This window comes from Triticum urartu, chromosome 5 (genome assembly GCF_003073215.2).
Source record: "Triticum urartu cultivar G1812 chromosome 5, Tu2.1, whole genome shotgun sequence".
NCBI lineage: Eukaryota > Viridiplantae > Streptophyta > Magnoliopsida > Poales > Poaceae > Triticum > Triticum urartu.
The window spans coordinates 209,144,944-209,162,900 of record NC_053026.1 but is presented as its reverse complement, the minus strand read 5'-3'; the positions used below and the strand labels follow the sequence as shown (position 1 = coordinate 209,162,900).

Genomic DNA, 17,957 nt, shown 5'->3' with positions numbered 1-17,957 from the left:
GGATGCGATGCTTATGTCAAGAAACTTCAACCTGAAAAGCTCGAACCCAAATCGGAAAAATGCGTCTTCATAGGATACCCTAAAGAAACTATTGGGTATACCTTCTATCTTAAATCTGAAGGCAAGACCTTTGTTGCCAAGAATGGATCCTTTCTAGAGAAAGAGTTTCTCTCGAAAGAAGTAAGTGGGAGGAAAGTAGAACTTGATGAAGTATTGCCTCTTGAACCGGAGAGTGGCGCAACTCAAGAAATTGTTCCTGAGGTGTCTGCACCGACTAGGGAGGAAGTTAATGATGATGATCATGAAACTTCAGATCAAGTTGCTACCGAACTTCGAAGGTCCACAAGGACGCGTTCCGCACCAGAGTGGTATGGCAACCCTGTCCTGGAAATCATGTTGTTAGTCAATGGTGAACCTTCGAACTATGAAGAAGCGATGGCGGGCCCAGATTCCGACAAATGGCTGGAAGCCATGAAATCTGAGATAGGATCCATGTATGAAAACAAAGTATGGACTTTGACTGACTTGCCCGTTGATCGGCGAGCCATAGAAAATAAATGGATCTTTAAGAAGAAGATAGACGCGGATGGTAATGTGACCATCTATAAGGCTCAACTTGTCGCTAAGGGTTATTGACAAGTTCAAGGGGTTGACTACAATGAGACTTTCTCACCCGTAGCGAAGCTGAAGTCCGTCCGAATCATGTTAGCAATTGCCGCATTCTATGATTATGAGATATGGCTAATGGACGTCAAAACGGCATTCCTTAATGGTTTCCTTAAGGAAGAATTGTATATGATGCAGCCAGAAGGTTTTGTCGATCCTAAGAATGCTGACAAGGTGTGCAAGCTCCAACGCTCAATCTATGGGCTGGTACAAGCATCTCGGAGTTGGAACATTCGTTTTGATGAGATGATCAAAGCGTTTGGGTTTACGCAGACTTATGGAGAAGCCTGCGTTTACAAGAAAGTGAGTGGGAGCTCTGTAGCATTTCTCATATTGTATGTGGATGACATACTATTGATGGGAAATGATATAGAATTCTTGGAAAGCATAAAGGCCTACTTGAACAAGTGTTTTTCAATTAAGGACCTTGGAGAAGCTGCTTATATATTAGGCATCAAGATCTATAAAGATAGATCGAGACGCCTCATTGGTCTTTCACAAAGTACATACCTTGACAAGATATTGAAGAAGTTCAATATGGATCAGTCCAAGAAGGGGTTCTTGCCTGTATTGCAAGGTATGAGATTGAGCACAGCTCAATACCCGACCATGGCAGAAGATAGAGAAAATATGAGTGTCGTCCCCTATGCCTCGGCCATAGGGTCTATCATGTATGCCATGCTGTGTACCAGGCCTGATGTAAACCTTGCCGTAAGTTTGGTAGGAAGGTACCAAAGTAATCCTGGCATGGAACACTGGACAGCGGTCAAGAATATCCTGAAGTACCTAAAAAGGACTAAGGATATGTTTCTCGTCTATGGAGGTGACGAAGAGCTCGTCGTAAAGGGTTACGTCGATGCTAGTTTCGACACAGATCTGGATGACTCTAAGTCACAAACCGGATACGTGTATATTTTGAATGGTGGGGCAATCAGCTGGTGCAGTTGCAAGCAAAGCGTCGTGGCGGGATCTACATGTGAAGCGGAGTACATGGCAGCCTCGGAGGCAGCACAAGAAGCAATCTGGGTGAAGGAGTTCATTACCGACCTAGGAGTTATTCCCATTGCGTCGGGCCCGATGACTCTCTTCTATGACAACATTGGAGCTATTGCCCTTGCCAAGGAGCCCATGTTTCATAGGAAGACCGGGCATATCAAGCGTCACTTCAACTCCATTCGTGAAAATGTTCAAAATGGAGACATAGATATTTTTAAAGTGCATACGGACCTGAATGTCGCAGATCCGTTGACTAAGCCTCTTCCTCGAGCAAAACATGATCAACACCAGAACTCTATGGGTGTTCGATTCATCACAATGTAACTAGATTATTGACTCTAGTGCAAGTGGGAGACTGTTGGAAATATGCCCTAGAGGCAATAATAAAATGGTTATTGTTATGTTTCCTTGTTCATGATAATTGTCTATTGTTCATGCTATAATTGTGTTATCCAGAAATCGTAATACATGTGTGAATATATAGACCACAACATGTCCCTAGTAAGCCTCTAGTTGACTAGCTCATTGATCAACAGATAGTCATGGTTTCCTGACTATGGACATTAGATGTCATTGATAACGGGATCGCATCATTAGAAGAATGATGTGATGGATAAGACCCAATCTTAAGCATAGCACAAGATCGTGTAGTTCGTCTGCTAGAGCTTTTCTAATGTCAAGTATTTTTTCCTTAGACCATGAGATTGTGCAACTCCCGGATACTGTAGGAATACTTTGGGTGTGCCAAACGTCACAATGTAACTGGGTGACTATAAAGGTGCACTACGGGTATCTCCGAAAGTGTCTGTTGGGTTGGCACGAATCGAGACCGGGATTTGTCACTCCGCATGACGGAGAGGTATCTCTGGGCCCACTCGTTAAAACATCATCGTAATGAGCTCAATGTGACTAAGGGTTGGTCACGAGATGATGTGTTACGGAACAAGTAAAGTGACTTGCCGGTAACGAGATTGAACGAGGTATTGGGATACCGACGATCGAATCTCGGGCAAGTAACGTACCGATTAACAAAGGGAATTGAATACGGGATTGATTGAATCCTCGACATCGTGGTTCATCCGATGATATCATCGTGGAATATGTGGGAGTCTACATGGGTATCCAAATCCCACTGTTGGCTATTGGCCGGAGAGTTGTCTCGGTCATGTCTGCATGGTTCCCGAACCCGTAGGGTCTACACACTTAAGGTTCGGTGACGCTAGGGTTGTAGAGATATAAGTATGCGGTAACCTGAAAGTTGTTAGGAGTCCCGGATGAGATCATGGACATCACGAGGAGTTCCGGAATGGTCCGGAGGTAAAGATTTATATATAGGAAGACCAGTTTCGTCCACCGGGAAAGTTTTGGGGGTCATCGGTATTGTACCGGGACCACCGGAAGGGTCCCGGGGGTCCACCGGGTGGGGCCACCTATCCCGGAGGGCCTCATGGGATGAAGTGGGAAGGGAACCAGCCCCTGGTGGGCTGGTGCGCCCCCCTTGGACCTCCCTTGCGCCTAGGGTTGGAAACCCTAAGGGGGTGGGGGCGCCTCCACCTGCCTTGGGGGCCAAGCCAGCCCTAGGCCGGCGCCGCTCCCCTTAGATGGGATCTGTAGGGGCCGGCGCCCCCCAGGCCCCCTATATATAGTGGAGGGGAGGGAGGGCAGCCGCACCCAAGTCCCTGGCGCCTCCCTCTCCCCCCGTGACACCTCTCTCCTATCGTTGGTGCTTGGCGAAGCCCTACCGAGATCCCGCTGCTTCCACCACCACGCCATCGTGCTGCTGGATCTCCATCAACCTCTCCTCTTCCCTTACTGGATCAAGAAGGAGGAGACGTCTCTCCCAACCGTACGTGTGTTGAACGCGGAGGTGTTGTCCGTTCGGCGCTTGGTCATCGGTGATTTGGATCACGACGAGTACGACTCCATCAACCCCATTCTCTTGAATGCTTCCGCTCGCGATCTACAAGGTATGTAGATGCACTCCCCTCTCTCTCGTTGCTAGATGACTCCATAGATTGATCTTGGTGATGCGTAGAAAATTTTAAAATTCTGCTACGTTCCCCAACAATAAGTGTCCGGGTTGTGATTAGCAAAACAAGCAAAGCTTTACAGTGAACAAAACGACTACGGACCACGGTGAATCTACAAGCTGGCAACAACACAAGCCGGCAGAAGACACTAGTGCAATTCACAAATTTGACAAGTGATAGTGCTATTCGGGTCGAAACAACCACAAATAGGATGTGCTCAGATTTGGCTATGTCTATGGATCTAGGAAATGCTTGGAAAAGAAAAATAAAGACCTAGCCATGGAAAAATTGCTACACACGGAAGAAGCAGTGGGACCTACCAAATGCAGCAAAGGGGGTCTAAGTTAAGACGAACTATATCGTGATGATGGCTAAATGATTTGGGCGTGTTACTGAAGTGAATCTAGATCTCTGAAGATGAACTATGACGAACTCCGACGAACTTTGCATGAACCATAATGGAGAGGAACACTTACAAATTTGCGAAAAGGAAGATTCAAAGGCTTCGAGCTCTGCGAGTGCGGCCGCAGCGGCTTCAATGGAGGTCCGGCGACGGTGGCTCTGTTGTTGCAGTTGTCGTCGGAGGCGGCGAGCGTGAAAGGGCGTAGTGGCATCGGGAGCGAGAGGAAGAAGAAGCACGAGGAGCACAGAGGGTAAAGGGTAAACTCTGGGGGTCCTTGGGCCTATTTATAAGGAGGGTAGAAACCGAAACGACTGGAGCAAAATCCCAGGCGGTGCGATAAATTTCGGATGGAAAAGTGCCTCGATTCTTGCACCTATCAAACCCACTCAAAGATTCGTTGTGATGTCACGTGGGGATTCCGGAGATCCGTGAAGTGATGTCACGGTATGGGAGGCACAGAATGACAAGTGTGGAACAAGCTACATGACCTGGCATGTGAGTTTGACCCGGCCAGAAGTGTCATAAAGAAGCGAGATAAGAAGCAATGGAGGGATGGTGCGATGCCGGTTTGAGAAATCCAGAGCTTAATCGTTCACCTTTTTGTTTTTATTCATCTTATTTTCAGGACAAGTTTAACATGGATGAATCCAAATTAAACTGGAGGGGGGGGGCTAATGTTGGGGATATTTCCCCTGACCATGACCCAGCCCTGTATACGACCCGGCTGAGGCCTGAAGGCACTATGGGTCGTACTGCTCAATGGGTCAAGGAGACAAACCAAGAAACGGGTTGAAGACCCGTGAAGTGACCTGGCCATGGGCCAACTTATACTGAAGAAGGTGGGCCGACTCGATCAGAAAGCCCATATGGAAGTACTTTCTTGGGAAGCAAGACAATAAGAATTAGAATAGGATACGAGTTGTTATCACGACCTGAGCTTTGTTGTAAACCTGGGGACTCGACCTGTTATATAAAGGGGACCCCCCAGGTCGAAAAGACTAAGTTGCAATCTCTCGAAAGCTAGGTTAGCGAATCCGCATCCTTGTAATCGAGGTCTTCAGCAATATCAATAAAGCAGGAAGTAGGTCTTTACCTCCACCGCGAGGGGCCGAACCTGGGTAAACTCGTGTCTTTCGTTCCCGATCAACCCCGTTCAAGCGACCATCGAGTTGCGATGACCTCAAGACTTAGTCCTATCACGAGGACATCTGCCACGACAAAACCACGACAAATATCGATGCTAAGAAGAGGTAAATGGACCACATGAAGGAGGCTACAAGAATCCAAAATGATCTGAGTCATTCAATCAGCTATATCCAACGTCTCACGCCGCTCCAATGATGTATCCATCATATCATATATAATTTTAAAACATGTTATTGCATGAATCATAATTTAAAAAATAATATTAAATGTATTAAACACAATTAATGTTGAAATCAATCTGAATTACGTTTTTTTGGAGGAAAAGGCCACCATGGCTAGCTTTATTAACTTAGTCAATTATTACATCGTTCACAAGGTGGCTGATTAAGAAACCCGGGGGTTCATCAGACCAACTTCTATCGGACTTATTACAAAAGCTGAATTTTGATAGCTCATGAGCGACACAATTTGCATCACAAAAAATATGCTTAAAGATGACCTTTCCTACTAATGGAGCCGAGTCTATGCACTCCGCAAAAAACGTTGCTGCCGCATCCCACCATTTCTTTTGGCCTTGACAATAATTCACCACGTTCAGAGAATCGGACTCCGCTTCAACTCTGTTAAACCCCATCGCATTCACCATGTTTAAGCCATCTCGCATTGCCATAGCTTCGATGGTCACCACATCTGATGCATACTGTATGAATTTACATTGTGCCGCCAGAAATCGGCCTCTATCATCCCGAATAACAGCAGCAGTCGCACCTGAGCCTTCCTCTGCATGAAATGATGCATCGACAATGAGTTTGATAAATCTTGGGTCTGGCTTCGTCCATTTATGTATAATGTTCCCCGTCTTGCGACTAACTGAATTGATATGATTCCCAACTAGTCTAAGAACTGAACTAGTCCATCGAGAAGATGGTGGGCAAGAGTCATGGTGAGTATGTTGTCGACGTAATCACCAGATATACCAACAACCAGTAGCAATAATCTTCTTGCAATTTATTCTGGGCATGATTTGGAGTGGCGCGTCGTATTCTACCAGCAGAAACTCCAGTATGGCTGAACCTGACCAATCAACTTGCACAGCATGATTGATCCGGTTAGTTAGGCCCAGTCCAGACCATAAATTCCTTGCTAAGACGCATTGGAATTACGATTATAACCTTGAATTTTTTTATTTTTTTGGTTTTCCTGTTCGTGTTTTGCCTTCGGCAAATCAGGACTGTTGATGTGTCTTGCATCTTATCAAACGGCTGCTTCGAGGTCCTGGCCGTGGTAGTGCAGCCGAACGGGCGGCGCAGGAGGCCACGAAACTACGAATGCCTTCCGGGGTAGCGAACCCGCCGCATGTCTCTCCGCCTCCTCCTCCCACCTCGCGGCAGCCTACGCCTCCTTTCCCCTCTCCGTCGCCACCAGACCCCAAGGCCTCCGCCCTTTCGAACGACTGCCACCGGCGTCCCACAGAGGGCCTCTAGTTTCTTCAGTATCCCTATCCGCGCCTTCACCAGTATCTCCGGCATGGCTGCTGGGACGCAGCAGCAGACCGTGGAGGTTAGGGAGAGCGTGGAGCTGACGGAGGAGGAGGAGCGGATCTTCGCTAGGCTGCTGGACGTCGTCCGCCACTTCGGACTCGGCACCCAGCTCCGCGTCGCCGGGGGATGGGTCCGGGACAAGGTGAGCTTAATTGAAAAGCCTGGTGAGTTTAATATGTAGGGTTTATGGCGTGGCTTCTTGTCGCTCGCACGATATGTTGGGAAATCTTCAATATTCATGTCGCATTGTTTTCCTGCGTATCAGAATTTGTTTGTGAAGAGATTGTTGAATGATGTAGATTAGGGCATCTCTACGGCTCTACCCCATCCCCATATCTTAATTCCCCATCCGTTAATTTCCCTTTTTAGGGAATTAAACATTTGGTCAATTAACCCATCCCAAAACTTAATCCCCTTCCCCCCTACACACATTTTTTTGTCAATTTATCCAAACGTTTGTGCAAATAATCCAAATAAATGCACCGCATTTCTATACAAACATAAAAAAATTCAAACAGACCACATCATAATTCTACTACGAGCATAAATAAACTTAATCTGATCCAACAAACAACTAAAACATTACCATAATTTGTGCCAAAAGGAATAGTTCATTCCAAAAAACCACCAAACACATGGTGGATCAAAAGTAATCATAGCTCATAAGGGGCTCATGCACTTGCGCCAGCCCGCCGGCACCACCATTGTTGCCGCCTCCACCATTGCTGCCACCACCACCAAATGACTTAGCCAAGATGTCCCCACGAGTTAACTCCCAGTATTATCTCGTCCTCTCGCCCATCTTGCTTGGATCCATGAACATTATAGCAAGCTCCTCGACCACCCTCTTGTTCTTGTCTTCCTCGGCCTCCAATGCTAGCCTTGCTCCTCACTCTTCATCTTCTTCTTTTTTTCCCTCGACCTCCGGTGCAAGCCTTTGCTCCTCAGTTTCAAGCCTTTTTCCCCTCCGATCGAGCCTTTCTCTCCTCAGCCACCGCCTTTGCCTTCCACCTCCCCTCCTCCATCATCTTTATCTCGCAGAAACAACTTATCTCCTCCTCCTTCCTTTCAGCCGCCAATGCCCTCTTCACCTCTACCATCGCCATGAGCTCTTGTATGCTCCAACAACTCCATTCTTCTTTGTGGTTTTTGCTTTTTTTTTGTCCATCCGAACGACCAGTGGGGGTGGATGGCTTCCCTTGCCGCCGGCGTTTCAGAGCTTGCGGCTTGGAATTGGCTGCTGGCGGTGGGTCTTCGGCGCCGGCGAGGGTGCGACTGGGATGGGGACCGGGGATGACCGATGTCGGTGTTGGGCAGGAAGGAGGTGGTCGAGTGGGAAGACTGCGGCTGCTCCCTATTTTTCTTGAGACTTGCCCATCCAAGAGCAAATATGAGCTAGTGGGAGGAAAATTTGGGGGGTGGGGTGAAGCTAAATATGGGCAATTAAACTAGGATAACTGACTGTTTTCTCATAAAGAGTAAAGAAGTGCAGAAGTGACATGTTCATTTTGGATTGTTATATTGGGCTGTGCTATTTGAATGTTGCATTTTGTATTAAACAATTGCATGATGCTTGCTATGAGCTGACTAGAAATCTCTGGAGATTCTGGAGGACTAGGATCATACCATGAACTTCCATCTTTTTGCAAGAAAGAAAGAATTAACACTGCTTATATTTTATGGAATGATGGTTTGGTAGTGTTGGGACTTAACTGTTGCTTTGGCATATTCTTGGCAGCTATTGGGGAAAGGCTCTGCTGACATTGACATTGCACTTGATAATATGACGGGCCAAAATTTCTGTGAGAGAGTAAATGAGTACTCAAAATTCATGGGTGAAGAGCAGAAAGGAATCGGCGTTATCCAGTGGTATGAAATTTTTATTACTATAATTCTGACACTCCCAATATTATTTCAGGAGCTTTTTGTTTGCTGATATCCATTTTTACTAAGTAGGTTGATTTTGTATTCCCGTGTTGTATTCTGATTGCCCTTCGTGTGCTTGGGTGACTCTGGCCACTCATGAGAATTCTTTTTCGAACCGGGTTACTCCCCTAGCCCTCTTAGTTGTGGCAGGGCTGCATGTGCGCTCACCTGTGTGTGTGCTTGTGGCATGGGCTGGGGTGTGTGTGTTTGGGGGGGTGGGGGGGGGGTGGTGGTATATTTTTGACCTTTATGCTTTTATACAATATAATTTTCTTTGAGGTCAATTGCGTATGCATGGGAACAAGGAAATCGTCACAGTTTAATGCAAACAGAGTACTCTGTATATGTTCCTTGCATTTTATCATGTAACTGCGGCTGTTTATACCTTCTTTTTTGGCAGCAACCCTGATCAATCCAAGCACCTGGAAACTGCAAGAATGCTTATATATGGCATATGGATTGATTTTGTCAACTTGAGGTCCGAAAAGTACGCTGAAAACAGTCGTATTCCTACTGTGGTATGCACATGCATTTAGCATTACTTTTTGTACTCATTTTGTTGAGCTTATGCACAAACATTATCTCTTTGCATGTCTTGATCTTTTTCAAAGTCTTTTACTTTGCCGTGTGTATTTTCGACGTGGCAAACTACTAAAATATATGTTGATTCACTTGTAATTTGATACACTTATGTTTGGTGGCTCAGTATTTGCAACTTCTTTGTTTCTTATTCATCTCTTTACTTTTGATAATCTGTCGCAAGGCACAAGCAATTTACAGCTATCTCATGCTTTGTAATGTGCAGGAGATTGGAACAGCCAAAGAAGATGCACTCCGCAGGGACCTAACAATCAATAGGTAATGCCATGTGATTTATTTTCAAAATGAATTTGGTATTCTGTAATGTCATACTTTCATTGCTACAATGTTGATTTCAAGGTTTAACTTAGTTCCCTATTTAGTCTTTCTAAAATCCAAACTTCAACAGCTTATTCTTCAATATCAACACTAAATCAGTGGAAGATTTAACTGGAAGAGGTTAGTTTCTTTGCTATTACTAGTTTCTAAACCCATGTCATTATTTTGTAAATTCTCGCTGTTATGTACTCATGGTGATCCCATACTATGTGAAGGTCTTGAAGATCTGAAAAAGGGCCTCATTGATACTCCTTTACCTGCCAAGTCAACTTTCCTGGATGACCCCCTCAGGGTTCTTAGAGCAATTCGGTTTGGTATGTCCTGTGATCAATCTCAAATAGTTCGGGTGATCTTTTTCTAATTTTATTATGAGTACTAATACTTTCTATAATTTTATGATTTTAGAGGTGTTCATGATAAGTTTGACTTGCTAATAGCATCTTAACTTCAAGCCATTTCTACTTAGGTAATCTTAGCTGAAAACATTATAAAGTGTTTCTCTCTCTGATAAGTTGAAATCTTGCCCACTTGCTTGCTAGTGCAAATGCCTGCTATGGCGTATAATTAAAGGGTGTGACAGTGACTTGGATTAGTATTATTTTCTTTGCATATGCTAATATTCATCTCTGGCAGCTGCTAGATTCAGCTTTACATTAGCTGAAGATTTGAAAGAAGCGGCTTCTGATGAAAAGGTGAAGTCTGAACTTGGTAGCAAGATTAGCAGAGAACGAATTGGTCATGAGGTCTGATTTCTACACTAACTGTCAATCGATGCCTCCTTGCTTCTTCCTGCTTTTTTGTATAAGTAACGGAATTTCGCCATTGTGTATTGAGTGACGCCAAGCAAATCCCCAGGTCACTAATATTGTAGTTTGCATATTGTGCAGGTAGACCTCATGATGTCAGACAAACACCCTGTCAATGCACTGTGCCATATCCATGATTTGGGATTGTTTTATGTTGTTTTTGCTTTTCCTGAGAAACTAGAGCCTCCAGCTCTTGACAAACATGATTGGTATGTATCTGTTCTAGTATGCTAGTATGTATGTTTGGACTACATGCAATATGGAAGTACCCAACTATATGTCACACAGTTACATTTCAGATTTTTTGACTTGGTAGACTTTTACAAATTAGTATGCACTTGTCTATTTGTTTCCAATAGCTCATATTTTCTGTTGGTTCAGGCTTTGTGTTTCACATCTTGAAGCAGCATGGAATCTTGCACATTCTATTGGCCGTTCTGTGTTCAGTGGTGGTTCTGATTCCAAGTCACAGGTCTGCGGAGTTTTGATCATATATCTTGTTAAATAACACCCCCAAAATCATGTTTCTTGCATGGCATGTTATTTTAAGCTGTTTCCTGTGTTGACATTGAAATGCATATGACCGAAAGTAAAACTTAAGTAACCTTGAAATAATTTATAACGAACCAACATTATTCTGATTCTTCTCTGTAACAGTTTTGAATTCTTAAGGCATTTATAGAATGTTTTTGAACCTGATCGAACCATGACCGCTGGGAGTACAAAATATTGCTCTAAATCATTCAAGTATCTCTCTATAGATTCGTTGCAGTCTTATAGTTGATTTTGTATAGCACTGTAATTCAGAAAATCTATTATAGAAGTTTCTCACTAGTATAGTACTGTATCTAGAATTACTATGGTAGGCAACTTTACTACAAGTTATGTGCAATGGCTACCAAGAAACACATACTTGGCTTTTATGGATGCTATTTTGTTTTCCTAACTCTTAAGATTTACTATGATTTTTAGGATGAACAGCAAAGGCTTTGCCTGTATAGCGCGCTATTTACTCCAGTTCGAAATATGTTCTACATGGACAAAAAATCAAAGAAGGTAACATCCAACTCAGGCATCCTCCAGATTTGTCTAAATCCAAACATTTAACTATTTAGAAGGGCAAAACTCTGTATACGCTTGATGTTCTTTGGTTGACTAAGTCATCGACTTTTCTGCAATGGTGTAAGTGAACAAACTCATAACTAGACTGATCGGAGAGAGCAGGCTTGGGCCATCATGACCATATTCCGTTTTTCCTACACTAAACATAGGAATAAAATCATCTAACTCATGCATTATCTTTTTTCCTAATACAAACAGTATGTACATAAGCAGGTCAAATATTCTATTATAGTCTACCCTGCGGACACTCTTCAATGCTCTGCAAGTGTCTACCTGGGTACGCTTGCTTGTTTCATAGAAATAGATATTTTTCCGGACAGGTTAAGCTTCATCTGAAGCCGAACATGAGGTGCTAATCTTTGCCTGATAGTCTAGCTTAACTTTTGGTTAGACGGCGGGTTCTTTGCAAGGTATAAAATGGTTTATGTTATTTAGAAAGAAACTCTTGGAGGTTGGTAAATTTGTTAACAAACTAAACAGCTTGATAATCATCACATTCATTTGCCCTCTACTGTTTTATGGAAGTACTATAACAGGTCTGTTGTGTCATCTGCAGGTTCCAGTTGTTAGCTATATTATTCGGTACTCTCTAAAGCTGAAAGCTAGTGATGCTGACACGGTACACTTTATTGAGCAGGCCTAATCTCGAAAGCAATTGTTTATGCTTGCATGTGTTGTGTAATTTAATTAAAAAAAACTTTTCATTATCTGTTCTGTGTTGAAAGATTGTGAACATACATGTTGCGAGTGAAAAGTTTGCTGAATTAATTCTTCTCCTGGAGTCAAATGAGAATCTGGAAACTGTGAAAGAGAAGCTGGATGATGAATATCTAGAGATACCAACAGACTTAGTGAAACGTGTTTTTGCAGGTTAGTGCTGGCCATCCTTATTTTTAAATTTGGAATGTCCTTCATATTGGTCAGTTCCTTAAAATTTGAAGTTTCTGATGGTCTTGTTATGGGCATTCTAGGCACATGATATCTTTTGATTTAACTTGTTAGGGTATTGGATCAATTTGTTTGCAGTATTCTTATTTCCTTGTGTTACTGGATAAAATTTCTGACAGTTTGAGCATTTCAGGACTTATACTTCGTGAAATAAAAGGTTTTTGGCGTGTGGCACTGTTTATCTCAACTCTTGTCTATCCAGAAGTGGGCAATGCCAGCGATTCCCTCGGCAAGCAGGATGAACTAGATAAAATGAAAGAGAGATACATCAGTGTGGAGCGATCAATAACTGAACTTGGTAAAGAACTTACCTAATGATATTTTTAGTTTCCTATCATGATAGTTGATGTGTTCCTCACATAACTACCTCCTGATTTATACCTTGTTGTTCCACTTGACCAGATCTTGATGGCGTATGGAAAATGAAGCCGTTGCTTGATGGAAAGGCCATTATGGGGGTCATGCAGGTCAAGTCCGGAGGTCCCTTGATTGGAAAATGGGTATGTATGAACCCCCTGTAAACCAACTGATCATACTATTCCAGTTCCTGTGCATTCTTACTTAACACAAAGATGTGCACTTTCTCCCAGCAACAACGGCTAGTCAAGTGGCAGCTTGCGCATCCTCAGGGAACTATGGAGGAGTGCATGGAGTGGATGAAGCAGTCGGAACAGCAGTCAAAACGCCAGAAAATAGAATGCAGCACTTGAGCATCATTGACTGACATTTTGATTTTGAGCTTAGGCAGTCCTTAGAACTCAGTGATAGGTCACAAACTTCACATGGTCTCTGTCCGTGGGTCTCTGTCCGTTGATCTTGATTGCTTTGCCACCATGGCTACTTTTGCGTTCCTGGTTTCCTTCCATTGGAGATGGATGGGACGTTACTCTCTGACATGTACTCCCTCCGTGCCAAAATAAGTGTCAACTTTGTAATAACTTTAGTACAAATTTGTACTAAGGTTGAGACACTTATTTTGGGACGGAGGAAGTAGTAAAATAGATTTTCTCCACCAGAGTCTATTTGAGCCTTGTATTGAATATGTTTCTCCAACAAAAAAGTATGGATTTTTTTACTTCGAAAAAGGCAATGCGAGAACATCATGATGTAATGGGTATCTTGTATATCTAAATGGTTGATGATGTAACAAGTGTCATATATACCTAAATAGTCAGATCACGCTAACTCTAATTCTCCCAATATGTCAACTCATTATACCATCATGCATAGAAAGATAACCACATTTGACATGCACCATGCGTTTGGGGCGGGAGTTGGGCCTGGCTAGCTCAACCGAGCCTGTTCGAAGGAAAATAGGTAAAAAGTCAACATCTGCATTGTTTGGTTGCCTGCATTTAGGTCTCTCGCATTAGGGGAGCAATTTTGACATGTCGTTTGGTTGCCTGACTCGGCTCATGCAATTACACCATGTTTGGTTGCCTGCACGGGATATGATTAAGATTAACATCTATCCATAACACACGTTGTGGCGGGGGGGATCCATAACACACACGTTGTGGCGGCTGTAGTGAACGATGGCGAGGATACAAGCAACTAGTTTGCCGCACCGTCGTCGGACTCGGCGCTGAGGCCACCGTCCACTACCGCAGGGCGGGCGGTCGACAAGCAAGCATCCCGCCCTGGCGAGCAGTATAAGAGCATCTCCAACCGTTCGCCATCCCAGGGGCTAGAAAAAAACGCCGCTTGGGGGGCGAAACGATGATATTTTCAGCGTGGGGGCGATCGGCTTCCTAGCTGCCGCCCCCAGGTCGGCCCTAGATGCTCTTTAAAAAAGAATTAAAAACATAATTGGGCAAATTTCGGCAAACACGACATACATTCGGCGATATTTAGGCGGTTCACAATTTTTTTACATACAGAAACATAATAATAAATCTACTAAAAAGAAGAAAAAAAAACGGCCACGCCTACACGCCGAAGAACTCGCTGAACACGCCGAAGTCGCTGCCATCATCGTCCTCCTCCTTCACGTGGCCGTCCCTGCTTGGAACCCCTGCCGGTCCCCACGGACTGGTTTGGCCGGCGGCGCACCTCGTCGCCGCTATCGTCGAGAACGATGACGCCTCCCTCGCCGGCCACGGCGCCGAGCGGACGATCTCCTCCAGGGCGTGGCGCTGGCGCTCCATCTCCATCCGGCGCCAGTCCTCCCGCGCCCACTTCATGGCGGCCTCGTCGTCATCGTTGTGCTCGCGCTTCACGGGGCCGAGCCCCGGCTCCATCTTCGGCCTGACGAGGCGGGAGGCTGACCCGAGGAACCGCCGCCGCCCTGGTTGTTGACGACGACCGCGGTTGCGCCGACAGCGGCGTTTCCACGGTCGGCCTTGATGCTGAAAGAGCGCCGGCGACCGGAGGAGGAGAGGAGGACCGCCACATCCTCCTCGGCAGCCATGGACCGCAACTCCGGCGGGACCGGGGCGGCCGGGTACGTCAGCGGTGGATCGTTGCCTCCTCAAGGTACTCGAGGACGCCGTGTAGCGTGCGGCCGGGCGCCCCACCACAGGCGGCGGCGCTGTTGTTGCGCCCCTTACTAGTGGCGCGTTGTTGATGGAGGCCAGCCGCTCCGCCTGCCAGTGTTCGAAGTACGCCGCCCACACCTCGTGGTTGCCGGCGTCGTACTCCAGGAGGGCTCTCCTCCGACAGAGACGCCCGCACACGGTCGATCTCGGCCTGAAGTAGTCGGGTGCTCGACGTCGGGCAGCGGGGGGACGGGGATGCCTCCCGGCGCTGTGGCCTCCACCGCCGCGCGTGCATGTCGGGAGGCGCCGGGTAGTTCATTTGTGAGGAGATGGGCTTCCCACTCGTGCCAGAGAGCGGAGGCCGAAGCCATTGGCCGCCCCCATCGCTGCGGGAACCTTTCGCCCATCGTCTGTGCGTGCACGGGGAGAGGGAAAGAGTTCGGCGGCGCGGCTGTGTGCACGGGGAGAGAGGGGGGCGCGGGCGGTGCGTTCACCGCGAGGCAGGCGGCTTATATAGCGGCCGGGGGGCGGCGTCGTGTGTACGCATGGCGGGAGGGGGCGCGTCGCCTCACCGCGCCGTCCGTGAGGAATCAATGGAAGGCTGACCGGCGCAGTCCTTGGCATTGATTCTCCGTGGAAATGACCGAGGACATGATACCTTGGATATGACCAAAAATATTGCATACATGTATATTTGTGAGGTGATTTCTAATGCAAACTATGCAATAATTTATTTATGTCATCCAGGATAAAAATACTTCACAAACTTTTGTTCCATGTCTAATTGCAGGTGTATGAGACATTTGTACAATCCATATATGAAGATAAGGGAAAAATAGAAGTTTAGGTGCTGTTTAAAAAGTCCTCTCACGTCACTTTTGGGCCAAGAGAAGATAGAGTCCAAGTCTGTCATGTTCTGGATTCAGATTCGGACTGCACAGACATACCTGAATCAAAATGTCAACAACTTTTTCATACGGAATCCGAATTGGGTGATTCTTTTTTTGTTAGAAATTAGATTTCGTGTTCTTTCCAACCCAATTGGATTCACCTTTAAATTCGTCCATAGCATTGAGATATCGACAAAACAATCTAACGCTGCAGCAGATTCTGAGTCAAACAACAAGTCCAAAGGTGCTGCATCGCCTCCAATTGGGCCCATGAGCCTTGTACGACCTAGGGTTAGTTTTAGCCTGCCTTGGGACGTCCTCCCACCTCCTTGGCCGCCACCCCTTGCTCATATATAATTAGATCCATCTAGTAGCTTTTTTCCTTAGGATTTGTTTAGTTAAAAGTTAGCCATTGCAACTTCGTGTACTTCGTTTGTGTCCAACGACCAGACCAATACCGCTTACGGACCCCCACCACTATCAATACTTCATATATATTCGTAATATTCAGATTGCTTTATCATATTCTTGCTTGTTCTTCGATTGCTTGCAGGAATAGACCTTCGTGGTCAGGCTGACCGTGCTTCCGGCATCGTCAGTAACCTCAGGAGATTGATTTAGCGATTGCTAAGGCGCAACGTCGTGCACGTTTGTAGTCGGATCGTCAAAGTCGTCTCCACCAAATAGATAGTTATCATCTCAGCGAAAGATCGAGGCCCTCGCCTCTATCAAGTGGTATCAGTTTTCGGGTTGCTCGGTGAGAATTTCCAGTTTTTCCTAGATTAGATTTATTTTCTTACCTATTGTCCAAAAAAAGCCACAAAAAGTTAGATCTATTCATCCTTTGTCCAAGCCAGTCTGAGCCTTTGCAATTTTCTTTTCATTGCTTGCATAGTTGAATTATCGGTTGCATGGTCGTGTCGAGTTGCTGGTCTTAGTGTCTAGTTCGTTTAGAGTTTAGAGTTCTATTCACATTAGTCACGCCGCCGCTGTATCATTATCCCTTCCGCTGTCCACCATCCATCCATCAATTTCCACCACGTGCTACCCACCGTTCATTGTCATAATCATAGTTGAGATCATTCACATCTTCGCTTGATCCAATCTGCATCTTATCTAGTTTATTTTGGAAAGAGGGAGAGAGAAAAAAAGAGGAAAAAAAGCAAGAGAAAAAAAATAAAAAAAAGTCAGAGAAAAAAAAGAAAGAAAAAGAAAAAAGGTGTGAGGAAAAAAAGAGAGAAGAAAAAAATCCGAATCTATCTAGACTCAATCTCGTAGTTGAATTCGGATTGGAATCTGTTTTGTGTACTGTTCAGTAAAACAGGCATAACTTCCTCATACGAAGTCCGTTTTGGCTCCGCAAGTACTCACATGAAAGCTAGCAACGAGCCCCATCTAAATAGTTGCATAAGCTAGTTCAATATTTGGCACCTCAAAATCGGCTTCTAAATAGGTCTTTTTGCTCTCCGAAGTTCACGAACACAGCTTATTCCAGTTTTTCACGCCAATTTTCGAATTTTTTTGACTCCTCATATCAACTCAGAATTGAGTGATTCCTTTTGCGTTTGAAAGCTTGAGTCAGTATCATTCTTGAAAAAAATTATCAAAAAATTGGCACAAACTTTTATAGAGGAAAATTGAAGAGAAAGTTGTTGATATATCCTGCTTGGCTGTTGTTTCACATCATTATCTTTATTACTATTGTGATCTTCACTTATATCTTGCTGTCCAGAGCTACTTCATATCCTTTATTGATGCTAGTTGTGCTACGGCGTGACCTCATTAGTGTTCTAGGCTCGCGTCTCTAGTTCGGTCTAGCCTAGGACCAGCACAGTACCGTCGTTGAGCGTTTATTCAACATTGCATCTCTGAATTGATTATTGCTAATCTTTTGCTACCATATATAGCCAACCCAGCTCCACATATTTCTACACCGTGTATACGCACGTTCCCCTGGCAATCGCTTTACACAATCTTCGGAGTTATTTGACACCGCTGGTTGCCTGTCACCACCTGCCGCATGGTAAGAACTTGTAAGATATTGATATTTGCTTTACTGTGAGCACTTTACAACCACATCCTAGTAGT

General features: G+C 45.0%; 1 protein-coding gene across 1 annotated transcript; it reads left to right on the top strand.

Annotated features, from left to right (window-relative positions):
* Positions 1–6,524: 6,524 nt before the first annotated feature.
* LOC125508422 (tRNA nucleotidyltransferase cca2-like) lies at positions 6,525–13,613 on the top strand. Its single transcript, XM_048673131.1, has 15 exons — positions 6,525–6,924; positions 8,521–8,651; positions 9,109–9,226; positions 9,514–9,566; positions 9,697–9,746; positions 9,842–9,940; positions 10,260–10,369; positions 10,514–10,641; positions 10,814–10,904; positions 11,405–11,488; positions 12,111–12,173; positions 12,280–12,424; positions 12,636–12,800; positions 12,905–13,002; positions 13,093–13,613. The coding sequence occupies exons 1-15, from the start codon at positions 6,598–6,600 to the stop codon at positions 13,210–13,212; spliced, it is 1,782 nt and encodes a 593-aa protein (XP_048529088.1). The 5' UTR covers positions 6,525–6,597; the 3' UTR covers positions 13,213–13,613.
* The last annotated feature ends 4,344 nt before the right edge of the window (positions 13,614–17,957 follow it).

What these genes read in the sequence shown, in the direction of transcription:
- LOC125508422 (XM_048673131.1), top strand. Translation starts at nt 6,598, where the DNA reads ATGTCTCTCCGCCTCCTCCTCCCACCTCGCGGCAGCCTACGCCTCCTT. An exon ending in AGGGACCTAACAATCAATAG is followed by an intron (nt 9,567 to 9,696) that starts GTAATGCCATGT and finishes AAACTTCAACAG; the next exon opens with CTTATTCTTCAATATCAACA. An exon ending in GCTCTTGACAAACATGATTG is followed by an intron (nt 10,642 to 10,813) that starts GTATGTATCTGT and finishes CTGTTGGTTCAG; the next exon opens with GCTTTGTGTTTCACATCTTG.